Here is a 27440-nt window from a genome sequence, read left to right on the forward strand (position 1 = left end):
ATAATGCATATAATGAAATACTGTGATTGAAAGTGATGTCTTGTTGCATAATATTGTGGAACAACTTTTTAATTTGATTTTACCATTTTACCTGTAATACCTGGAATGCGTTTGTTACATTAGCGATTTGCAAGTAGGCCCTACGGGATGCATGACACTACACTACAGATCAAGTGTGACCAGCGAAAAACACGGGATTGTGCTTGAAGCGTCCAAAATTATGCTAAATTGCCCTGAAATTATGTCACACCAAGTCAATCAATTGTGGTGCCTCATCAGCTGACAAGCAAAAAAAAAAAAAAAAAAAAAATGAAAAAAAATGAAAAAAAAAGAAAAAAAAAGAAAAAAAAAAAGGTCCTCACATTTCTTTCTGCTACAAATTATGGTACCAGATTGGCTGACAAGCAAAAAACCAAGAGAAAAAAAAAATTAAATTGCAGTGACCAATCGCATTGTGGTGACCAATCGTCCTCCCATTTTGTGGTGCCCGATAAGCTGACAAGCAAAAAAAAAAAAACCAACCAAACAAACAAACAAAACAAAACAAAGCACGTCTTCCAAACTTTTGTCAAAAAAAAAAAAACACTTTTAATTGTCAATTTCATTCAAAAACACACAAACTAACAAATCGATGTAAAAAAAAAAAAAGTACCCCAAAAATGGCTTCAAAACTTCCTTTCTGTAGAATCATGCTAAAAACAGCCAAAATATGCCTAGCATAATGCTACTAGATTCTGAAACGTCAACTCTGGCAACATTGGATAGCAGACAGGGGGGGGGGGGGGGGAGGCATAAAACACGCCTGTTTAAACAGCCAATCGGTACAATCATTAGGAAGACTATTGACCAATCAGAGTTATCTACAATGATAAACGTTCTCATTTGAAAATAACGAGTAACGAACAGCGATCCAACGCAGCGTGTTTACGTTCCTGCGAAATAAAGATTTAGTACTCTTGTTTCGCGAAAAATTATACATTGCGGTGCTTCAGCTACATATCAAATCATGGCAAGTTTATGTGAAGAAGCAACTTTAGCTGGAATGAAGCGATGTGATCTCCAAAAGCTTGCAAAAAAGCATGGAATCAAAGCCAACATGAAGGTGAGAGCAGCTGAGTGTGAAGTACGAATTATGATTAACAGTCCCATATACTAGATATTTTGTTAGCGTGGGCTCGGCACTCTTCCAGCAGCGGTGCCAGCTTGCGAATTGCGCTGGCAATTGAATGCTTCGCGTTCGGGCTGGTCGCAGTTAGCTGCCAGCAGTGTAATGTAATGATGACTAAGAATGATTCTAAATCTATCTAGTCTATATTCAATGACGTTAATTATCATCGTCTGATAAACTTACGGGAGTGAGGGCGCCTCTCCGACTACCTACGTTGTACGTTGCGTTGTAGACCTAGGCCTATACGAGAGTGAATGCCATTCAAATAACACGCAGATGAGGAGTGAAGCAATAAGGACGTTTACAGACCTGATTTCAGCCACAGATTTCGGTGAGTTTTTGACGTAATTAAACAAAAAATCGCATACCGATTATTGAATGATTATCATAGATTACGATAATTCCTTGTATTTTAGTTTTCCATGAAGCATGATTAATAAAGATATTCATGAAGGAGTCGCACAACCACACTGAAAAATGACAATGTCTGCGAAGGAATAGAGGTGCAGCCGCTGTCTCGCTTTGCGACAGCGGCTGCGTGTAGCTATTAGTTTCTTGGCAATAATAAACGTATGAGCAATATGTTTAAAAACCATCAGGCGAACCACCAAAGAATGACAACACGTATGTGCGATCTTATCTTTAAAAAATAAATTGATTTCATGCTAGAGCATGGTGAGAAATATTTCGCTTGTGCGGTATACATGTAACTCTTATTTCGACATCTAAATAAAGCATTCGAGTTTGATGTTCCATGAATGCATTAATGGCGTATTGAATAAATTCACGAAATTCATGACTGAGCTCATTTCCCCTGCATGAATGCCTGTGTGCGATACTGGAGGTGTGAGTATGTGTGTGTGAAGATGATCAGAAGAATGAGAGTTGATGAAGAGAAGTTTGATTAATATCGATGTGTTAGAAACCCCTATCCAGGTAAGCCCGTTTCGGCCGTCATGAAATTACACCTCTCGTAAGGCCTTCATTCTATTTGATGAAAAAAGACGTAAACTAAAAGTGAAGCTGAGTAGATGAAAGGTGATAGCGAATAAAAAATTTAATTTGTTTTCATATTCCACAAGATTTAATGATATTTAATCAATAATTTGGATGTAAGAAGTGATAGGGTCTCATACTTGCAATGATTATTATAGTATTACACGCGTTACGCAAGTGCGGCCGTCGACATTACCCTTAAATTTCTGTATAACCGTATTGAACCTTTTCCCTTTAATGTCGTGTAACTTTTTAAGAAATTGGTGTATTGAATAGCCGCTTTCACAGAATAATACTTATTTATGGGGTTTAACTTAAGGAAAATTCCGATGTTATTTGTAAACAGAAATTAAATGTATGGAAAAAACATTACTGAAATCTGTATTTCTTGGGGAAAAATGTATTAAAAAAATCCTTCCTTCCTTAGTATTTCATAACCACAACTATTTATTACATAAAACGGGGTATTAACTTGTAGGAAATCTAATTCTCTTTAATATGATACAATTTTTATGGTAATTTGATATTCTTAACTAAAGTTATTCAAAAATAATCCGTATCCTAGCAACGGGCGGCGGCCATCTTAGAAGTATGCAAATTAGACGCACGCACAACCCTTTTTTCCGCTGGCGACAAGCAGATTCGCAAAATACAGATTCTGACGATCTTCGAACACATCGTAGATTTTTTTTTGGGGGGGGGGGGGTGCACGGGGACCATTTCTGAAGAATAGTAACCCAGTATGGGCCGACATGAACTACACAGATACTTCCCTTCATTTTGTTATGAAAAAATAAGATAGCCATGTTTCATTTTAAGCTCTGAAAGGCCATTTAACAAGTTCTTTATTTCTTAGGGCTTTTAGCATAAGATTCTTCTTTTTTTTTTCACTTTAATCTTCCAATAAGAGGAAACTGTCACGTCAAATTTTTTTCTTTAACTTTTTAATATCAGATAAGTTGTGATTTTGGAGGGAATCCAAAAAGACAAGAAACTGTTCATATGGGAAGCTGAATGGATTGAGTTTGGTAACACAGAATAGAAAAAAACATTTTTATTTCATATAAGGAATAGAAAGTGTAATTTTTTTTCTTTCTTCGTCGATTTCGATGAGATTTGATCAATAGATAGCAGTGATCTACAACAAACCCCACATACAGAACCTATGCAATTGCGCGCGGAGACATTATAACCCTTAGATATTGCTGTAAAACCTATTGAACCATATCCCCTTTAATGTCGTGTAACTTTTAAAGGAATTGATGTATTGGAAAGCCGTTTTCACATGATAATAGCTATGTTTGGGGGATAATTATAGGAAAATTCAAATGTTATTTGTAAATGCATATTAAATGTATGGAAAAGAACATTATAACCAAATTCCGGATCTTTTTAGAAAAATGCTAAAAAACATAATTCCTTCCTTAATATTTCATGACAACATCTATTTATCCCATCAAATGGGGTATCAGCTTGTAGGAAATTTAATTCTCTTCAAAATGATACCATTTTTATGGTAATTTGTTATTCCTAACTAAAGTTATTCAAAAATAATCCGTCTCCTAGCAACGGGCGGCGCCCATCTTAGAAATATGCAGATTAGACGCGCGCGCAACCTTTTTTTCCACTGGCGACAACCGGATTCCGAAAATACAGGTTCTGACGATCTTCGAACATATCGTAGAATTTTGTTTTAGGGGGGGTGCACGGGGACCCTTTCTGGCTGCTAGACTAATAGATCCTAAATCGAGTGAATGGCAAAGACGTGTTAACAATAATTAGAAATCTTTGTCAAGAAAAAGTGTAGAATTACTATTTTGTATCTATAGATATAATAACATTACAACATTGTAATAATATTGTAATGAGGATTTCACCAAATCTTTTTCCTCTTGTTTCCTCAGGTTATTTACCTGTATCCCACTTATTTCTCTTGATTTGTATTCATGTGTGAATGTTCCAGTTTTGCGCCAAGTCCCCATACATACTTTTGATTCTATACGCGAGAAAGCCATTGTGTGAGGGTGGGTGATACAAAAATAGGTGGTCAATGACTAGATGAGTAGTAGACTTATACATTTCTGCCCATTTTTATTGTGTTGTTATGCAGACGGATGGTTTGATAAAAGCGCTTGCAGCAGTGATCGAGTCAAGTGAAGCAGAACACCAGCCTGAAAAGCTTTCTTCAACCCAGTCCCCAAAAGAGGAATCGGTTACTACATCTACAGCTTCATCAACAGAAGATCAGGTAAGAATAAGAAGGTAATTATTTGTAAAGCCCTGTGTTAAAAGAAAAAAAATCAAGAGGTAGACATTAATCTTTGATTATCCCGATCACAATTTCTGCGGACCCTGCCCCAATGTAACCATAGGCCTACATATTGCACCAAAATCACATGAAGTAGAAATCATTTTCCAATCATGAAATTATGAATCAAATTAGTTATTGGGATGAAAATCATTGATATTGACATTGTTGTTGACTTTAAAATTCAAGTTTTAATGTCATATTTCCCCAGACTTTGCTCAAACAGCTCACTCTGATATTAATGACCTTTATTCTGCCTGCCTCTGTTGGTCACACTTTATCATTTATTGTTTGTTTGCATTCCCCTCCTCAGTCTGAATCTGAGGTGCCAGAGAAGAAACCAAGAGTGCGTCGTGGGAGAGGCCGCAAGCAGAAACCTGCCAAAGAGAAGATTGCTGAGGAAGCTTCTGAGACTGAGACTAAAGCTGAAGTGAACAACAAAGAAATTTCTGTGGAACCAGAGGCAGAAACCATTGTCCAGGTACAGCACAATGTGCATCAGTAAAGTTTTGTATTGCCTTGGGCACGGGGATTACCCATTCATAGTGATCTCAATGTTTTTACATATATTTCTAAATGTTGATCTTAGTGATTTCCGATTCAGTTCACTTTCAGACATGTGTCAACAGTGAGATTCAAATGGGTTACTAGTAATGAGCTGAGGTGTGTGTTGAATTTTAACTGCGAGTCTTTTCTTCCTTTTTTTTTGGGGGGGGGGGGGAGACATTTCCTTCTTAAATAATACTAGAATTTTTACGTCACAGTGTTCAAGATACAGCAAATTAGGTCTAGATATTTCCAGAGGTTTGTGAAAAGTTGCAGGAGATAGGAATGATAACAAGTTTCAGTGACATTCATTATTATTTGCTGACATTACTATGAAATTGAAAATTAATTGTCATGGAACTTAGATGTTCCTATGCTTGGTAGATTCGTAATGAGTATGTGGTACACTAGACATTCAGATATGTTTTTCTTTGACAATGTAACTAAGTAAACTTACAGATTGCAGGATATAATGTTGTCTAGAGCAGAATAATCAAATTCGAGGGGAAAAAGGTTTGTTTATCCTCTGAAGATATTGTGTAGGTGTCTCTTAACATAATTCAGTTATGTATACCCCCATTGCGTTCAACCCAATTTTGCAAGTTCATCTAGATTTTATACTTGTATTGAATGTGTCAGCAATGACAGTTGAGTCAAGGGATGTGATAAGAATGTAACTAAACTTTCCAAACCTGATGTGGTAACCTGCAGACACTTAGCACCACCGAGGATGAGACAGTCTCCCCTGTTCCAAAGGCAAGCAAGGCAAAAGCCAAAGGTCGCGGAAGAGGGAGAGGCAAGAAGGGCAAGAAGACCAAAGATGTTCCTGCAGAAGAGCCAGAGGATACCCAGGCTGCTGGTGATGCACAGAAGGTATGTATCCCTTATTTTCATGGGTCAGTGATATCGGTATACTAATGCAGTGTAGTGAATGGTCACGAGTGCAGTAGTGCGAGATTTCGGACAAGGTGAAAGTGTGAGGTGCTCTATTCAACGAGGCGAAGCCGAGTTGAAAAGTATGCCTCATCTTTGAGTCAGTGCAAAATCTTGTTTCATTGCATGAGTAAAGACCATACACTATTTGTTTTATACAACTCCTCAGACTTCAAATGTACACAACACAGATTCTTGAATTTAGCACAGAAATTACAACCATTTTTTTTTTTGTGAAAGGAAAATGAGTAGCACAGTCACAGTCAGTCTAGGCATATGTGTGAAAAATTGGTTGAAGTTGTTTGCAGTAAAATGAGTGACAAAGTGCACACTTGTAGCTGTTTGTAACACATGTTTGTTTATTGTGACATCAGAGCTGTGCAATGGAACAAAAAATTTTGAGTCTGTCATGAGTTTTAACATGGTAGTCAATGGAAACGTGATGTCAGCCATGCGATATCCATTTTTGCTCAGACAAAATGACACGACTGACAGCGACAACTTGCAATGGAAATGTTGACTTCATGGCACATGATGAGCAAGTTACCTATTGGATAACTACATTCTTTGGAGGTGTTACCAGTACACTAAAAATTGCAATTATATGCCAGGATTTCAAGTCAGTCTCTAAGTGATCTGTATTCAGATCTTCACTAAATTTCCTTCCTGGCAATGGCATGAGGTCAAGAAGGTGTATCCTGTGTATGAATGTGCCTTAAGTAGTCTTGTCAAAAGCTAGCAACACTTACATTCGGGGGGAGGGGGAGGGGGAAAGGTTGCAGTTGCTAAAGGAATGAGAAAAATATGATTTTAGAAATATGTTTGTATACAACAGACAAAATATTGGAGCCTCTGTGGGATAATTTCATTATGGCCTCTTCCAACTGGTGTGCAGTTGTGACCAATGATACTAGTTTGGTGACCTGTGATACTTAAGAACTCCATAACTGTCTTGCTTTATGTCTCATTTTGAGAAATTTCTACCAGTCTGTCCATCTTGTTTTGCTTTATTAAGTCAACTTTAACACTGAGTGGAATTAATTGCACTATGAACTATTTTTGTGAATCCTTTTCTAAGAGTCACAAAGTGTTCAGACTGTCATTACTCTTCACACTGCTGTCCATTTGTAAGAATAAACCCAAAACAATAATAAACAATGTCTTTGTTTATTCAGAGTGAAGCAGCTGCAGAGATGGTTTGCTCACCTGCTGCTACACGTAGGTCTCACAGCAAGCCACCCACACCAGTCCAGCCAGTGTCTGTAGCACCAGCCCCTACATTTCCTACACCACCAAACTCTGGCTCGAGGTATGTCAGCATGGACTTGTTCAGGTGCTGCTTCTCTTTATTCCTCAGCAAATTCAGGACAGATATAATGGAGATCATAATAGACTGACAACTCACTGAAAGAGACACCAATTTCAATTACATGTACAATTTGGACTGATTCATCTTTCAACTTGCATTGATTTTGTTACTATTTACAGAAAAAACTGAAAGACTAGGGTTGAAGATGCTGTACGGTACAGTGGACTCCCATTATAACAAAGTCCTCGGGACCTGCAGTTTTCTTTTGTTATACCAAAATTTTGTTGTAACTAAACAAATTAACAATAAAACACATAGAGCGGATAATGTTATGAATGAATTTTTACTTCGTTGTAACCGAAGTTTTGTTATAACCATGTTCGTTATAACGGGAGTGCACTGTGGTGCACTAGTCACCTCTTCCTGTTACATCTCAGTTGTAAGATTAATACTAATTGATGTAATGGGTTCAGCTGTACCAAACAGTCCTTGTTACTCCACTGCTATACTTGATCTGCAGGCTTACAAGGAAGGCAACAAGATCTGCCAGTAACACCCCTACGCCCCTTGCCCAGCCCAGTCCAGCGGCAGCCACCAAGACGCCGGAAACCCAGGCCACCACAGTTCAGTCATGCGAGAAGAGGGCATCTCGCAGTTCCAGCAAGACAGGTACAGCAGCGGCATCCAAGACGCCAGAGAATGCTGCTCCAACATCCAGAGGTGGATCGTCCCGTAAGAGGTCAGCCAAGGGGTCTGCCGGCAGGAAGACAAAAAAGGTGCGGCGAGGGACATTCGACAAGTCCCCTGCCAAGGAGACTCAACCGACGGCAGAAGAGAACAAGAGCAGTGCCACATCCCTGAAAGATCAGATTATGGCTGAAATTGACATGAGGGTCCAACAAGCAAGTGAGTAAAGAGGGCAGAAAAAGAGCCTTCACTTACTGTTTGGTGATTACAGTGAGAAATTGTGTAGTAGACTTTCTAGTTTCTTTCCAGTGAAAGCATTTTATTGATGCAAAGAAAGTACTGTGTGCTGACCTTACTCTGAACTTTCTGATTTGATAATATATCTATGAATTTTGATTGATATGCTTTCTCTCTTGTGGCTGGGGAGGTCTATTCAGCTTTTGAGAAAAACAAATAAATCAAGAGCTTTGTTTCATCATATCATTTCATAATCATGATTGTCTTTTTCACAAGTTGAAGTGATTTTCTACCAGTTGTATGCTACACAAATTGCTGTGTGAACATTTCAACCGTTGAGGATGGGCTGATTTTGCTACAATACACATTTCACCGCAGACACTTGCCCGAGTGTACTCATGACTCATCCTCAACGAGTTAATAGTACTTCTGTTGTAGCTGATTAGATTGAATGCAGGGAGTGCTTGGCACAGATAGATCAAACAACAATTCAAGCAGGACTTGGCATGCCAATGTTACAAATTGAGTAGCTGATTCAACTTGGAGAAAAGCAAAGGTTCTAACATGTAACTTCTCCTCTCACACATTAGGAGCAAAGAGTGGCATCCCGACCCTTGCCAAACCAGCGAAGAAAGCAGTCGTCAAGAACTGGAACAAGACACACCATGGAGCTTTCAACAAGATGGAGTCTATCGATGACTACTTGGACCGCAAGAGGAAGAGGACTGAAGCTCTGTCAGCCTCCAAGAAACCCAGGGTGAGGACAAGCAAATGCCTAGGAGAGTGGAATGTGACTGTCACGCATCCCAACTGCTTTTTCAGTGATCACTAATTGTGGAGCCTTGCTGCTAGAAATGTTTAACGCCAACAGCCCGACTCTTCTTAGACAAAAGTCAAATACTTTTCAAGTTTCAAGTTCTATTGTACATGTAACCTCTTGAAAACAGAACACCAAGTAAGTAATGTATACAAGTTACATAAGAACTATCCCAGGGCTTGACACTTTTTCTCAGGTAGCCCATTTGGACCACTAGAATGTGTGAATCTGAAATGTAGGTGGCCTGAAATGTAATGAAACATAGCAGTCCATTTTGAATTCTAGTTGCCCAACCAGGCCAGCAAAAGACAACCTTTTTGAAAGTTTGGTGGTTTGGCATCAATTTTCAGTGGCCTCGGGCCACTGAGCCACTGCTAATTTTGAGCCCCCACTATCTGATTCTCATTCCCTCCATTTTGCTTCCCCAAGTCATCTTGCACAACAGAACTGGTATTCCGCTTTGCTTGCTTCTCAACAGGTCCCCGGCAGCACCAAATCCATCAGCAAACCGCCTCCCCTTAGCTTCACTTCCCCCGCGCCAAACCGCAAGCCAGCTATCGCGAATGCCAAGTCAGCCAAGTCCGTCTCCTTCAAGGTGTCGAAACTGAAGACCCCATCCAAGGCCAACATCCCAAGCTTCGTTGCCACCACCGCCACCAGCGGGGGCAGGAGCAGCCTCAGCAGACGGCAGGCCACACCAGGAGCCAGAAAGTCAGTGTCTGTTCTCACCCCAGGTTCAGTATCCCGCAAATCGATTGCTGTGGTGACTCCTGCCAGGGATAGGAAATCCTTTGGGACGGCACAGGGCACCTCCAGGAAATCAGTTGGAGGTAAGGATTGATGTCAGTTCAGTTTTGATGGAACTTGGTTTCTACTCTTCCTATTCCCCAGGGAATATTTTTCTGAAGATGCCAGTTTAGTTTCATTGCAGTGAGTTCATGATAGTGAATTTCCAGTTTCTCCTCATTGAGTTTGAAAGGTATGATGATATACAGATATTTCATGAGGTTCATAGATAAACATCTTGACTTAAACCCTAAAGGGGCCGGGCCTTTTTGGCTATGCTCAGACCGGGGGGGGGGGGGGGGGATGGATTCCGCCCCCCCCCCCCCCCCCCCAATCGGCCATCGGAGGTGCGATCGCGATGAAATTTTGCATGCGTGAGACCCGCGTCATAATCTACAAGATTGTGTCATAAGATTTTTTGAAACAATCAATTTCTAATTTTAATTAATTAATTATGCAAATTAAGCTCAAGGTGATATTTTAGCCTAATTAAAAGCATTGAGAGTCTAATTTTTGATCTGTAAATCTGTTTTAGCATATTCAACAATTGTACATCACAGAAACTTCCAAAACTCATTTCAATTCTTATGTATTTTATTGTTTTCAGAATTTCTTATGTATTTCCTTGTTTTTCAACTTTTGTTTTTCTTTGTTTTTTCATTGGAAATTGTCACTGACCACTTTTCTACCATAATTAGCACAAAATTAATCAATGAAAGTGATTAATTGTAAAAATAATCAGGTTTTTATGACTTTCATGACAGAGCACTGTTTTCCATAGGAAATGTACACAAAATCACAAAATTTTGCCCGTTTTGAGGCGACATTCCATTACAAAAATGGGCGTGGCTTCGCAAAAGTATGCGCGGACGTTGCAAATTTGGTCTCAAAAGTTGCGCGAGACTTGAACGAAGAAAGTCAAGAAGCCTCGCGACGAGGCCTTTTCACATTACAGAATTATAGCGCGAAACGTCGAGGGGGGGGGGCGGATTCCGGCCCTTTTAGGGTTAAAGGAGATATCGCTATTTTTCTCAATTAACAATAATTGTAGATGGTTTATTCTAGAAACAATTTTATGATAACTATTGTTCACATTTTGTATATTTAACAATACTTAACATTGATAATACTGAATGACATTTTTACATTGGTTGTTTTCATCCCTAACTGACATTGTACAGTTTTCAAGCACTAATAACTGGGTTTTTGTTTCATTTGCAAGTGGTAAATAATGGCTTTAAATGATGTTAACATCATGAATGACTCATTTAAATGTCACTGTTGATTAGGTCAAAAACTGTTGAATGTATCCTCACTGAGTAATTGTCAGATGTTGATTATCATACGTAGTGTTGTAAACTGTAGATAATGTGGGTTTTTCTTTTATATGAAGCTTACATGAAAACATGAAAGCAACAGTATTCTATTCCATTGATATTCAATTTCCTATGTCTCTTTTTTTTTTTCCAGGCATTTCACAGCTGTTTCAACTCGACAAAACATCAAATACTCCCTCTGCCAAGAAGACATTCAATCTGACTCAATCGCTGAGCAAACCTCTCACGTACAAACCGCATACAGGTAGGTGAAGTTCTCCTCAGATGGAAACATAGAAACATTTAGGGGTTTTATTTTATTAAATCCTGAAATAGAACCATTTCGGATAATTCCTACTGGATTCCACTGGTTGATTTCATCCAATGAAACATGTGATAGTGCAACCCTGCTGGGGGAAATATATCACATGGTGTGTAGTATTCTGCCATATTTGATCGAAGTGAAGTGAAGAAAAGAAGAGAAGTAATAAATGTCATGTCATTGGATTGTTAGATGCATAACCTAATTTATAAAAATGTTATGTGCTTGTGTAGAGTGTATCTTAAGATCATATGACTGTCAGATATTTTATTATTTGCAAAAAATTGTCTCACATTTCAGTAGTGCCTGGTAGGATTGTTTTTCTGTTGTGTAGATCTGGAAATTCATGCAAATGATATTCCAAGTGACACAAAACATGCAGAACTAGACAAAGTGATACTGTAAAAGTGGATATTTTCGTGCGACTAATTTTTCGCGCGACTAATTTTTCGCGCTTGGCCAGGTAAGAAGAGTTTTGCGTGTTTTTAATTCCGTGGAATCAAGACATCAACTACTTGAATGCATGGCAAGCAAAAATACTTGCATGCTTTTATTTTTGCGCTAGTTTCTTTTTGCGTGAAATGCATGAAAGTTTGAGCACTGAAAATTTCCACTTTTACAGTAGTTGAGTAGGACCTGAACACATAATACTGTATATTTCATCCATTTTGTGAGTTGTTATCAATACAACAATTTTGTGATTTGCAATCAAGAACGACATTGATGGAATGAGAAAGATCTGTTGTCCTAATCTTCAAGAGAAATTTGAGCAATTTTCCATCTTAGATATGATACATGCAATGTGTGTGTTGTACGGAAAGAAATATTTTTGTGAGTTATTCATTTCACAAATACAGTGCACTCCCGTTATAACGAACACGGTTATAACGAAGTAAAAATTCAGGCTGTAACGTTATCCACTTCATTTATTTTTAATGTTTATTTGTTTGGTTATAACAATATTTCGATGTAACGAAAGAAAACTGCCGGTCCCGAGGACTTTGTTATAACAAGAGTCCACTGTATGATGTGCCTCGTGTAATATTTTGAAATGAAAACATGGCAAAAGATGCTGTATGTATACATCTATGCTGTAGGTGGTTTGTATTACTTGAGAATGCCATTTCTTTTTGCTGTGTCTGTAGGTAAGCTGAAGCCATTCGGTGAGTCCCAATACAGCAAGGCAAATGTCAAACCAGCGTCGAACATCGTCTACGCCAAGACCCTCATGAAGAAGCCACACCTGAAGGGGCAGGAGGAGAGACGAAAAGTCAACGTCAAGCACCGCGCCCAGCGACGAAATGAAAGCTTCATGGCAAGGCGAGGCATTCCCGGTTGCTAATCTGTGCGGCAGTCGCTGTAAAAATTCACAGACAAGGACTATAATTTGTAAAGTTTTGTGAATGTATAATACACATATGTATATAATAATACATAGTTTGACAGTGAGACCACAGGTTCAAGACTTTTGAAAAAATGTTGACTTTTTAGAATGACCAAAGATATCCTCTCCCCTATTCATGTAGATTTTAATTTGTCAAATTGTGTTGTTTTAAAAAGTCTGGGTTGAGATGTATCAGAGAGGAGGTCAAGTTATTTCGTCACAACCTCAGGTAATTTCTTTAAAATTTCAAGTGTTTGCTGCCACAAAGTTATAGACTTATTATTTTAGTTGCTTCCTCACCACTCTCAGTCTAAACGAAGAGACGTAATGTCTGTGTGGTGCAGTCCTGGATTTTTCTTTTTTCCTTTTTCCTTTTAATTGAGAGTTGCCTGTCTGAATTTGAATAGACTTTAAAAAAGTTAAAATTGTAGGACAATTAGCAGATTTACCTGAAAACATCTTTCAAACTGTAATAGACCAGAAACAAAATTGAAGTATGGGACAACAACTTGCAGATGACTAAAGGCATAGAGTGTGTGAAATTATTGCATATACTGTATGCTTGTAGCAAGACACTGGCATCTATTCAACACTCAGAGAGGAAATTGTGGTACAGGTCTTGCATTTAAAGTCATGGTTGAATTTTTTAGATTTCACTGTGTAGGGTAATCAAAGAATAATTTCATGGATACAGCAAAAAAGAATTAAAAAAAGAATTGAATTTACTCATTTCTTTTTTTTTTAATTCAAGGGCAAAATATATTTCAATTCAGAGACAAATGAATATAAGAAGGTTTATCAATATTTTGCCAAACTTTCAGAGTGAGAATGATTGTGTGACAGTGTAATACTGGTCTTTATGTTGTGACACATGGTAGACATCACTATTGAGAGAAAAAAAAAAAGGCTGTCAGTTTTCTTAGAATGCAGTTTTAGTATGCAATGCACTTGAAAATGAGTGGGCCATTACAGTATTGGCACATAGACGCAAAACAGTCAACTTTTTAATGCCAAATTTTACTTTGTCTGGTTTGTCTTTTTTGTATATTTTAAAGACTACATTTTGGTACGAAAATCTCAGTAATGTATCGACAGTCATCTTTACGCTTTGTCCCCCACCAGCTGTGTTCACATTGTAAGATGATAGCATAGCTAAACTAGGCTTAAATTATGTAAAGACTATAAAAACAGATAAGAAAAAAATCTTAGAAATGATTGATATTCCTAAAAATAGCTCATGTCATGATTAATGTTTAAGATTCGTGAATATGCTGTATGTTTTGTACATTATGCACAAATAATTATAAGTTTGTTGTTTTTCTTTATATCATCAGTAGACTCTGTGCATCAAAATGATCCACTTTTTGAGGAAGTTGTTGATATCTATTCCATGGAGTGATAAGTCACTAGCATTCCTTCCAAGAATCACATTTCATTGAAAGATTCCTCTCTACTCCACAAAAAGAAATTGATGCCTTGCAGGGTAATGAATGCATTCAATCCAAGTGTTTAACCAGTTAAAGACATCTACATGTCACAAGTTATTTACTTTCTGCATTTTGCATTTTAAGGCTACATGATTTGAACTAATTTTACCAGTTTTAGGGAATGCTTTGTTTAAAGTGTGATCATTTCATGTTTTATAAGTATGTAAAACCATGTTTTTTCAAGTAGATACTGTACAAGCATACATTAAGATCTCTAGTACCAGTACTGTATATTTTGTGTGAAATTTGGAGTGCTTAAGTGTTGACAATGAAACCTATCTGGAGGTGTATACCTGTAAATATCTGTCTTGTAATCACTAATGCTCTTGATTGTGAGAACCTTGCTGTAATTTCACTTCCGTCTGAAAAATCCTTGATTTCATTAGGCTTAGAGGAATACTGTACAAGCATTATAAGCAGCCAAGTTGCGTACCAAAATTACTTCTCCCTGTTAAGATTGTGCCAAAGTTTCCCACGCCATTATTGCTGTATGTCATGGTTTGAATGCTGACAGTATAACACATGTAGCATCATGAGAGCATTTGCTGGTCAGCTTTTGATGTGCAAAAAGTCAAAGACACATTTAACGCTAGTTTTCCTCTGATTGTGAGTGAGTACACTCAGTTTAGTCTACTAAACAGCAATGTAGTTCATTGTTGTAGGGAAATGTTGCATGGATGCTTCATTAATTACACCTACTTACCCGGCCTGTGAAGTATGACTTCGCTTAGTGCATAAAAAGCTTTGAAGTAGCATGGATGGAGCATTGAGTTACTTGCTGTGTAAATAATGAAATGATATCTGTTTCCCTTCATTTCATTTCAAATCTTTAATACAGTGCTAATATTATCTTTCTTTTGTAATTTGTTTCGAAATACAACTGTACTCTAACCTTTCTGCAGAAATGTCTTGTTACATTGTATTACATATAGACAAAACAATGACTGTAGCTGAGGATTTGCCTTTGTGCTGCAGGGAAACTTAATCAAGCTGAATAGTATATACAATGTATTTTAGTGTTTGACACGATGTAAATATAAAGATTCTTAAATACATGTACATGTATGCAGGTTTTATGGCAGCTAGGTCTTCTATACAAATGGAATGCCTATGCATTGTCTTTTCAAATTTTAGATCTAAATAGGAGAAACCTGTGTTTGTGACTTCAAGATGAGTCATTGAAAGGACAAACACAAACAATTCACATCAAACACATATCTCACATATTTTAGCATTAGTAAACTTACACAAGAACTACAATTTTATTCATTTTTTTTTTTTATGTTTAGGTGCAGGCTAACTATACACAGCCCTGTTGCTCCGCACTGCATCTGGTCAGGCTAGGTGCTGGAAGGTGTGAATGCATGTGAAAGTAACATGTACATACTAAAGGAATTCAATTGCCTCTGCGAGCACAAACTGATGTGTACATATTCTGTTATTCTGTTAGTTCTGTCACATTTGAAATCATGCATTGGCCATTGTATGCGAGGAGATTAACTTTTTTTTTTTTCTCTCCAGCTATCCTTACATTACACAAACCCAAGGAGAGTTTCTGTATCTGTGTAAATATGTAAAAAGAAAAAATGTGAAGTTTGCTATTTCTTGCGTGTACTGTACATACAAATAAACCAGAGGCCCATATCACTTTCGGCCTTGATCAGAATTGTTGGGAGTTTCTTGCTTTTGAGTCATTTTCCTTTGCAGGGAAGTGGATGAGTACGAAATGTATTTTTCTGAAATGAGCATGTAAATAAAATGTGCCGTTGTCTATAGTATTTCCACCATCAGTTTTTCTTTTTAATCTATACCTTTATCATACAATCACATAAACATTTTGTATTCCAATCTTCATTCAGTTAGCATGCCTGGGCCCCGTTTTATCAAGAGATAAAATCGATTTTAAATTTCCTTATCACACAGACTGCCATAGACTTACAGTTGAAATCAACTATATAATCAGTTTTAACTCTTCATAAAACAGGGCCCAGATGGGATAATATGCTATGGGAAGACTGGCCCCGACTGATGTATTCAAAAATATCCAAAACGAATCATGTCAAGCTTTGTTACTGATCTCTATGAAAGTACAGTACATGTATAAAACATGCGACAATATAATTACAATGTACATTCAATGAAAAAAAGAGACGCTCTATTCAACTCAGCTTTGTTGAATGAAGCGCATCATTTTTTACCTCGTGAAATCTTCTAACCTTACACTCCTGATCGTTCACTACTATTGTACATCAGTAAACTGACATACGTGTGGGATTAGACATTTATGTGTGCTTTGATGGTTTAGTCATGCATTTTAGTACAATGTACTGTACAATGTTCTACTGTATTGTATAAAGACACCTGCATTCACATTAGGAAAGGTGGTAGGTTCCATGACACTTGCTCCTGCAGCAAATGCTCCCATGAAATATCTTCATGCTACGCAAAACATACATGTACATGTATATGTAATTTCTACCCACAAACAGAACCCTAACCCTAATCCTACCCCTCACATTAAACTGAACCTAAAAGCCTATCACAACCCTATGCTAACCCGAACCCCCAAGTCCTTTGAGAAAATAAGACCAGAACAAATGTTGTGTCACCAGGTGATAACACTTTGTTTAATGAATGATTTACAAATTATGAAAGTAAATCTCCAGTACATGTATGAACACATCTGACCAAGTTCATGATATAATATGTCATTATATACAATGTATTCAATATGTAATAACTTTTATCTTATCATGCACGCATGCACAGAGAAGTTGTGACAGGCCAGAGTGATAAAAAAAAAAAAATAAACTGACATCATACAATGAGATTAATAGGAAATAAATTGTATCTCTGGCCATAAAGTACCAGGCTATCATTGGTCAAATAAAGTTCCAGTGGTAAAGACAGTTTATAGACAAATTAATGACTGATACAGTGTATATGTACCTCTTAATATCGCTGCAATCATATAGACATTTTACCTTTCAATATGGTACAAAATTATTTATGAAACTGAATTTGGCAGCATAAAAAAATGAAACTAGCTTTGTCTTTTAGTGTGAGCTGCAATGGAGATCATTGTTTAATATGCACATTCAGTGTCATCTCATATAGGCAGTATCTTTTCAGGAATCTAACATCATTGATTAATCACAAGCATATGTCGGTTACACAAAGAAAAAAAAAAAACGCCCACCAATGAGGATTATAAATCAACACCAAAGCAAAATAAATGTGCACTTCAGACTATTGGCAATCAATACAGTTTGCTGTGTCAAGCTGGCCAAGTGCAAACACACACACACACAAACACACACATAGAAAGAGAGAGAGGGGGATAGAGATGAATGAGATATTTGCTTTTCATGCAACAACATCAAAAGACATGCAAATATCCAAAGGGTCTGGGAAGTAGACCAGGTGGGAGCATACACCACATGCTTACCACACAGATAGTAGGAAGGGCTTACCATATATGGATAATCACCTCCCACATGCACCTCGCTATTGATTAAAGGACAACTGCAATGTAGTGCCATGTAGCAATGTGCCATACAGAGCTATAGCCACCAGGTCGAGACTGCAGTGCAGCAATTTCAATTCAGTTATTCATGAGTGAATGAATGAATGAATCAATCGATCAATTGATCAAACAATCAATCAATAAATCAATAAATGACTAAAAAGATAAACGTATATATATATATATATATATATATATAGTCACTAGCATTCCTTCCAAGAATCACATTACATTGAAAGATTCCTCTCTACTCCACAAAAAGAAATTGATGCCTTGCAGGGTAAAGAATGCATTCAATCCAAGTGTTTAACCAGTTAAAGACATCTACATGTCACAAGTTATTTACTTTCTGCATTTTGCATTTTAAGAGCAAAGAAAATGAAAATATATTACAAAATATATTACGATGAAAACCCATTTTCTTTGCTCAAAGTTTTCGCTATCTATTAGCAAAGAAAATGAAAATATATTACAAAATATATTACGATGAAAACCCATTTTCTTTGCTCAAAGTTTTCGCTATCTATTATTACAATTGTTTCTGGTCAGTTTTTCCTTCCTTGTTTCAAAATATATTACAAAAAGCTGCATCGCTTCCGCGATCCCTCACATTTATTCCAAAGTTGATTTACATCATTTGGGTTTATGTCAGGTTAATGTGTGTGTGTGTGTGGCACACATGCACACACTATAGCTTCTGACCACACGAGCAAAGAGAATTAAGGGTTTGGGACGAACACCGATCTAGGGCTTTCAATAGCTCAGTCGGTAGAGCACCGGTCTAGTAATCCGGAGGTCTCGTGTTCGAATCCCGATGAAAACCCATTTTCTTTGCTCAAAGTTTTCGCTATCTATCTATATATATATATATATATATATATATACATATACATGTGTATATAGACATACAGCTGTGTGTTATATAAAAATATGAATATATATAATAATGATATATCAATTTATAAAGCGCAAAACCTATAGACATATATTCTGTGCTGCAAAAGCTTCTGACGTACTTGATGATAATAAATCAAATGGAAAGATGTGTTTCGAGTCGTGATTTAAAGACTGCTACAATATATATATACATATATATACACACATGTCAGAAATATATTTGAGGCTCAACATTAGTGGTGGCCCAGAGTCACTACAAATTTTTGTTTGGCCACCAAGTTTATGTTTTGGTGGTCCCATTGGGCAACTAAGATTTACAATAGATTACAAGACATTTCTTATGCTTTCATTTTGGGCTACCATACAAATGGGCCACCTGACAAACAAAAAAAGTCAGTATCGAGTCCTGTACGTATAGGACCTAGTTTGATCGCAAAACAGGTTAAGTGTCGTATTTACATATTTTAAAGAGGATGGCTAGTAACTGATCAGTGGGAATGCTGGGGGATGATTGTCTCAATCCCTGTGGGATTCATTTAAGAGTACATTTTACCGGGCTGTTAACGATCACCCTGCCCTGTACAGGCATGCTAACCTGGAAACATTAAACTGCACATTACTTGAATATGAGACCATTCTGAAGCAAATAATTTTCACACAACAATAGATATATAATGTACTCTTAAATGAATCCCACAAGGATTGGAACAATCATCCCCCAGTTTTCCCACTGATTCTCACTGATCAGTTACTAGCCATCCCCTTGAAGGTAAGTCCTTCATTAGGTAGAGCAAAAATGGGACCATTCCAATTATACCTTGCCTTTTGCATAACAAGGAATATTATTGAAGTTATAAGAAATATCCCATGCTTTGTCATTTTCTGTAATTTCAGCAGGGTTAAATGCAAATTTCTCAACTTGAGAAGAATGTTTTTGTTTGGTGATAAAACATATATATGTATATACTTTGTATATATAAAGGTGTGTGTGTATATATATATATATATATATATATATATATATATATATATATATATATACATATATACATATATTATCTATATATATATATATATATATTCATATCAGCATCACACCACTTTAATGAATATGTACTTATACAGTGTTCATATACACACATGTATATATATACAGTACATATATTTCTACATACTTTGTGCTTTTCTTTTTCACCATCCAAAAAGTATGGAGGGCTGCAGTTTTATCCCTCCCCCCCCCCCCCCCCCCCCCCCCGTCTTCAAGATTATGCCCCCAACCCCCATTCAACAGTCCCTGAACTGTACGTTAATTTGATTTTGTATTTCACTCTCATATCTACCAGCACCCACATTTGACTTCAACTTGCAAAATTAAAGCCACAAAAGTAAATGCTTCCCAAATTGAATTGCACACAGTGCACAACACAGGTTACATCTGTTAAACAAAAATGCACACTTGAACTTTCATGTAGTGTTTTATTTATTTTACATTACATGTACAAACACATGGATATGCAAACGACTTCATTAACTTAGCTACAAACTGCTACCTCTGTATTAGTGAGTCAAGGAAGATATCAGGCAGGCAAAACAAGGTCAACCTTATAGTTATACATAGACAAGATATAAACTGCATGAAAGCACAACATAAGTTCATGACACAACTAACATCAATCTGGCAAGGACTTTGTTATCAATCACAATTTCTGAGCTCCCATGATTTTTCACTTCTTCAGTTTGGAAACACAAAGCATAAAAACACTGCAGACTTGAAGTAACCCCTAATTGACTTATTGACAACATACACAATTGGGTGATAGCTGTTCTATCTGAAAGTAAGTGACTTGACCTTTCAGAAGAATTACAACTACATTGTATTCAGGAAAATGCAACCACATCACCACAGGAAATGACTGGCAGGCTCAAATTTATCATTATTGTCTGTTTCTATGATGACTATATAGGTGTCACACTGGGTTTTGCTCGCCTACAGTGACCCACCCTGAAAAATATATCAGCAGCAGCAACAGAGATGTATCAAAGTGTTATCTAATACTTTGCAAAGACAAAAGGACATATTTTAATCCTATCACTTATACAAGCAACTTTCCTTTTTCATAATCTGTATCTTTGGACCCCTGAAAAAAAACCCACCACACACACAAAAAGTAGACAAGTAGATTAAGGTTTTTCTAGCAAAAGAAAAGCACACAAATATTTACATGAGAGCATCATCCCAGGATAGATAGAACTGAAGAAGATTGGTCACAACAACATTGAACAGGCCTTTTGTTTATTTTATCAACACGCATGTTAATGAGGAGTTTCCAGTATCATATCAAACCATTTGGAAATCCTTCTTAATATATGTGATTAAAATTCATATCTCAAAAATGCACCTCTGTATCCCCCAAGAGATAAATAATAAAATACAATAAATGTGCCATAGCACTGAATAATCAAATGTCATTTTTTTGTCTGCAACAACAAGAAAAAGAGGAGGAAACAATCCATTTATGAGTAATATCCCTCAAAGCAACAGCAGTTTAAAAAAACAACTGTACAGAACCATAAGACCTATGTGCATCATGTGTGCTGTGTGTTTACTTCTGATTTGTTTGAGAATAAGCAAATTTCACTGAAAGAACTGGTAGAAATAGAGAAAAATACAGGCACCAGAGAACAACCACATTTTACCGATTAAACATGTGATGTTCCAATTGGAAGATTGTATAATTTAGATTTTCTACAGAGAAAAAGATACATGAAATATATCCATAAATTTCACTCTGTGTTGACTCTTTCCTCCCACCCATAACTCATATGCTCATTCTCAATATAGTTGCAATGGTAACAACTTATATATAAGAATAGATATATTTCATTGATAACAGAATACAAGACAGAAAGTTTGTGAAAGTAAAATAGACAGTATGTGCTTTAGGAGATGTTAGTCACCTTGTTTGGAATGCCAAATGTCCATTCATATTCTGACACAGCTATTACAAAGTCTAAAATGAAGTGCTGATCCCTGCAAAACCATATTTCCACTGTTTACTTAATATACAAAATAGTATAGGCTACACAAAAATGGTTGGCACAATTTTTATCCATATTCATTGGAAGGCATTGGCGATATGTATCAAACACCGCCATTAATAAATCCCAAACACCAAACACATGTTAAGTTGAATATCATCCAAATAACAACACATTCATATTAAAGTGACAATGTCAGGTAAGACTTTTAGCTCATGGAAGTATGATAATTTTTAGTCTTTTTCAGTTCAGAAATGTCTTGGCACAGGAAATCTATGATTCCACTTCAGCTCTAGTGTCTTTTTATATACATTGTCTATCATAAATTTCTTATGTCCTACTAGAATAGATGACACTAAAATTGAGATTTTAAAAATGTGCTTGTTGTTTGAATCTTTACAATTTCTTTGTTTGGCAGCCAGAGTGATATTTCTGAAATGATGTCTTAGCACCGGGGTTCGCATGAACATACATATTTGAGTTCACATACATAATAAAAACATGGTACAAAACATATTGCTTAATTGTTAGAAAACAAAAGGATGAGGAAATGAACCAGGTCTTCTCCTACATGATCCTTTGCACCCAAGGACACACCAGATAATGTGCCATTGCCTGCTGGAAGCTGCTAGGTCATCTTAAAATCCAACAGAGACTTCAGAAAGTGGTAGTCAACGCGTTAATATTTCCCTCATCCTCAAGCAATGCATCGACGTACACACTCATACCACATCTATACTTGTTAACAAACAGTATGTATCTTGGGTTATCTTATTCATTGCATATTCTTCATATTCTATGAACAGAAATGCCTACTACGTGCAGAAATTGCACAAACCTATATTCCTGATACACCCACTATCCGGACGTTGGGGCTATCAATCATCAGCTACCATTTTTTGGTAAAAAAGATATCACGGACACCTACAACATAGACCTATGGACATCTGACATGTTCTTGCATCTTTTCTTAGGCAAGTTTTTATGAGTGCAAATTCTTTATATTTCAGTTGTGGATATATTTATGAGATAAATACTTTCAGCCTTTAAAAAGTCAGCTACTACCTTCAAAAGTAAACCAATAACTCTAGATCATTAAATGCATCAAAGAGAGAAAGGAAACAGACTGGGATAATTGAAAAATCTCTGCTCTGCAATCTTTCAAGCAGAGACTATCTAGAAGAAGAACAGAAGACTGTAAATTTAGAATTAACACAGATCAAACCATTAAAAAATGGCAGTAATGTCTGTTTTTCAAACATATATGCCTATCAATCACTAAATTGGTAACTATCGGAATTTGTAAAGACAGGTGGCCAAATTTGGGATGTCACTGCTCAATGATCAAATATCGTTAAGTGATTGTTGGATACCCAGGAAGTACATCCTTCCTGACAACGTTTAGTTCACCATTTGGCAATGCCTTGCTCCTAGTCTGCCTGTTCCCTTTTACCTCGATGACGGACCTATATCATTACATCCTGGTTCGAAATGTCAGTAGATCCCTAACCTCTGCTCAATTCCTTAAACTGTGCTCCTATTTATCTTTTACATGCTAAAAATAAGAACTGGGAGGCCTGAAGTGGAATTGTCTGTATCACTGACACTTGTGCAATGACCTCTATATATTCCTGGCAAAACCCGTCAGACGTTGCTTGTTTTGGAGATGACCTGGATCACGTCCCCAAGGGAGATGAATGAAGGAAGGGGTAATTACAGCAATGACTGGGTGATGTCTAGGTTGGGTGGATGGGTGAGAATCGCCATCCCCCAATATCTACATCATGACATCTCTAAGCATCTTCAACTGCCTGTAGCTTTCACATATTACTCACGATTGCTTAGTACATGGCAGACTAAAAAAAGCTAAAAACTGGCATTTTCTTAAATCTCAGTCTCTTTTTTTTTTACATGTGTAAGTTTTCACAATGTCCATGTCCCATATGATTGTTGAAATCTAAAAAAAAAAGAAAAAAATCTTAAAAGAGAAGACCTGGAATCTTATTAACTTACAATGAGCCTTATAAAGTCGTTCTTTGAATAATACCTGGGTCACCAAATCGAACAGCTGCTCCAACATCAATAATATAATCATGCTCCTACTCCAAACATGCTTTCCAATCTTCCATTAAGAAAAGAGAATAATTTTCTTGAGTTGTCATTTCAATAAAAATCAACTTCACAAGGAAAGCCAAATGGTGACCCTAAAGCGCGACCTCAAGTCAATAGGTCTATCATTTGCTCATCCATATGTAGTACCGCCATACTACTGTATGAGTTGAAATTTTCGCGTACAGATATTTTCGCGAATTGGTCCTATGAGGACATTTTCGCGTGTTGTTAATTTCGCGGTTCAAAGGCGATTCGCGAAATTCGCGAAAATAAAACCACCGCGAAAATTTCAGCTCGTACAGTAATCTTTGATTCATATTTCTTTGACAGAAGATAACATCAATTATGATTTGGTAGTTTTTTTTTTAACATTATGTGTGTGTGTGTGTGAGTGTGTGTGTGTGTTTGTGTAAGGAGGGAGGTCACCCCTGCTTTTGGACAAATTACTGCATGTCTTTCATTTGAAAAGCTGAATACCTCTTTCTTCCTACATGTTTGATAGAAAGATACAACACTGATGAGTTGTAATGAACACATTTACATGCACCAGGCTTAACAATGTCAATTTGAATAGAGCAGGTACAGCCATTTCAGGACAAAGACAGATAAAATTATATGGAAGAATGACGGGGAACAACAGGTAACTATATTGCCTTATCTATGTTTACAGTAAAACTAATACATTAGATATCTAGTGGCTACAACATTAGCTAATCTATGGTATATACAGGATATGAAAGCAAGCTGGATCACAAGACTTAGATTTCGTCTTGCTGGACTGGATTCTTGTAAGATGCTGGTAGGTTTTTATCTCTCATAAAACAGCATCTTCAAAACAATCCAGTTTTGTGAGCATTCATTTAGGTTTACTGTTTTCCATTTCGAGTATAATGCCACTTCCATAAAGAATAATTAAAAGCCTTTAGAGGTCAACTAAATTGTGCATGAAGAAATATATGCAGCAATTGAATGTGATGTGCGCTACGAGTTCTGATGCAACTAAACCCAGGTCTCTCTGGTTCATACAAAGTTTGGAATTTCCTGCCAAAATCTCATTGGAGAACGTCTCTATCATTTGCATCTAACTGTGCATCTATTTCAATTAGGGATTGGCAACATATTGCGAATCTTAATCAATTAATATTGGAATTTTTATCTGTTATCTGTTTCACTGACAGGATATGTTGTTAATACATCCTCTGCATGTCAGCAGCCCAGAGAACATGTTGAGTCCCTGATGATAGCCTGGTAATCGCAGCTTCCATTTCTCATCTCACCTCCACATCAAATTTGGAGAACCCCTTGATGACTCCTCTTTTTAACATCCAGAGCGCTGGGCCACCATGTTGGTGGAACACGTACGCGGCAGGTCGAGGCCGCGGTGTATAAAGTTCACTAGGTCGTTACAACCAGGGCAGCAGGGCGGGAAGGCACAGAAGATGGCGTAGAGGATCCCGCACAGCAGGCCAATGGGCCAGCCGATGATGATAAGAAGAATGACCCAGATGATGCTCCAGAGCCAGCCACAGTTTGCCATGGTAACGGGGTGTGGTGGGATGCGGTGCACTGAAGGAGAGGCGAAATGGGGATGCAAGCAGAATTTCTGGAGGAAGGCTGCTGAAATAAGCTGCAGGGCACTTCCTTGTCTTGTGTGATGGCAAATTGATGTGAGAGCTGGCTATGCACGCAATCTGCAGAGTTGGAAAAGAGCAATGTAACATCGAAATGTCACACCTAATTTCGTTTTCATTACATGAAACTGTCTCATAAATGGATGGTGGAAATGTCGCATGATTTTCAAGGTCACATAATATTAAAATTATACAACTCCTCACATATTGTGGTGTTTCTCTCTAAAATTATGACAAGCCTTAATGAACAAGATGAAAGTTTGTTTTATCTGATACATGAACATCATTTTCACAAGATTACCGGTACTGATACAGTTGGGTGGCAGGTTCAGTCAAAAACATGTCAAGCTTATAATCAAGAGCTTGGGTTCAAGGCATAGAGCAGCCAACTCAGCAAATATACATTTGCTATATATGAACATTGTGCAACCCTTTTGGTAAGATAATAGACTGTTGTGCCCTCCAGATAACACATAAAATAGAGATCTCCAGTATGAGAGAAGTGAAACTCATGCACTCATGTTTGCACAAAATCCCACTTCACTTGTCCCTTCCAGGAGGCAGGATGGAAACCTGTAGTGGCCTATCTTAATACACACAAACACACACACACACACACACACACACACACACACACACACCAGAGACTATGTGAATGATACCAAGGAGGTATGAGAGAACTCATACCTCCTTGATGATACCAACCCCTTGTAGTTTGTGCCCTGGATGACAGTCTAGCAAGAGAGAGCAAAATGGTTTCAGGTTGACTTGGCACAAGTATACCCATTGTTGTATGAATGAATGAAGTGATATGGTATCTTCCATTGAAAAAAAAAATGCATTGCAAGATATAAACTACCAGGAACTAACTCTCATCACCATGTCATGGGAGTGCTAGATGATATGATGCCTTACATTTTTAAATCATTCTTCAATCAGCGAGTGAAGCTGTTATGGCTCCAGCTGGTGGACAAGACTTCAAATTCTCAATCTCGAGGTCTATGGTTCAATCCATTCACAGCAGCATCAGCAGTATCCCTTGTGCATGGCACTTGATCCCCAGGCTTAGTGCCTTATGTCCTTCAAAGTGGACTTTCAAAGCAATTGGCCCTTTGGTGGGTTCCTTTTTTCAGCATTTAATTGCTTCCTTTAGATACCTAAGCATGTCTCCCCCCCCAAAAAAAAAAAAAAAAAATCCTACCTCACTCACTCAATAATTTCATATTTTTAAACAAGATGTTTGCACTGCAGTCATGATCATCATCTTCATTTGTCACATTGAAAGAATAAAATCTATGTGAAGTGTATTGTAGCTGTATGCTTCTACCTTGCTTTTCTACTTGAAAAGGGTTATTTTGCATGTTTTCTACTTTTTTTTCTGCAGGGAGCAGACAAATGGCAAAGATGACAATCAAAATTTAAGAAAATAAAGATTGAAAAAAAAAAGAATAACCCAAAACACAATCATACTAAATAAATGATACCGAGACCTGGTCCTCTTCTGGAACATTCCTTGGGATACAGGGTTAAAAATAGGCCCATCCACACACAAAAGTTATCAGAATTTGGATCCAATGTGTAAATCAATCATAATTGTCACAGTTCATACATGGCTAAAAAAAAAAACCCAAACAAACAAAAATCCTAACTAGAGATTGTAATTTGTCATCACTGACAAATTAAGGTGATCCGATTTTTTTTTTATCAATGATTCGAGTCCTGATCGCAATAGGCATGACCATACAAGTTTCATCTGTGTTTAGAGACATTGGCCGTGTGATGTTTGCATTCTCATTTAGCAAAGGGAGTCGTATCTGCCATCATTGGTACCAAATTCTGTATACACTGAATAACGAAGATACAGCAACGAATACATAAGACCTTTGACCCACCTTTACACTCCCAAGATGGCATCTGAGGAAAAAGTGGTTATTTTGTG

At 37.2% G+C, this 27440-nt stretch overlaps 1 protein-coding gene across 1 annotated transcript; it reads left to right on the forward strand.

The window, feature by feature from the left end:
- Positions 1 to 806: 806 nt before the first annotated feature.
- On the forward strand, positions 807 to 15962 carry LOC140233592 (uncharacterized). Its single transcript, XM_072313687.1, has 10 exons — positions 807 to 1102; positions 4275 to 4412; positions 4786 to 4953; positions 5730 to 5891; positions 7127 to 7260; positions 7781 to 8166; positions 8775 to 8941; positions 9480 to 9831; positions 11258 to 11368; positions 12571 to 15962. Exons 1-10 carry the CDS (start codon positions 1007 to 1009, stop codon positions 12765 to 12767), a joined length of 1911 nt encoding a protein of 636 aa, XP_072169788.1. The 5' UTR covers positions 807 to 1006; the 3' UTR covers positions 12768 to 15962.
- Positions 15963 to 27440: the final 11478 nt, after the last annotated feature.

Source organism: Diadema setosum, chromosome 1 (genome assembly GCF_964275005.1).
Source record: "Diadema setosum chromosome 1, eeDiaSeto1, whole genome shotgun sequence".
Classification (NCBI taxonomy): domain Eukaryota; kingdom Metazoa; phylum Echinodermata; class Echinoidea; order Diadematoida; family Diadematidae; genus Diadema; species Diadema setosum.

Excerpts from the sequence above, each read along its gene's own strand:
- LOC140233592 (XM_072313687.1), top strand. The coding sequence starts at position 1,007 with ATGGCAAGTTTATGTGAAGAAGCAACTTTAGCTGGAATGAAGCGATGT. Across the intron at positions 4,413-4,785 it reads CTTCATCAACAGAAGATCAG|TCTGAATCTGAGGTGCCAGA; the intron begins GTAAGAATAAGA and ends TCCCCTCCTCAG. Across the intron at positions 7,261-7,780 it reads CCACCAAACTCTGGCTCGAG|GCTTACAAGGAAGGCAACAA; the intron begins GTATGTCAGCAT and ends CTTGATCTGCAG.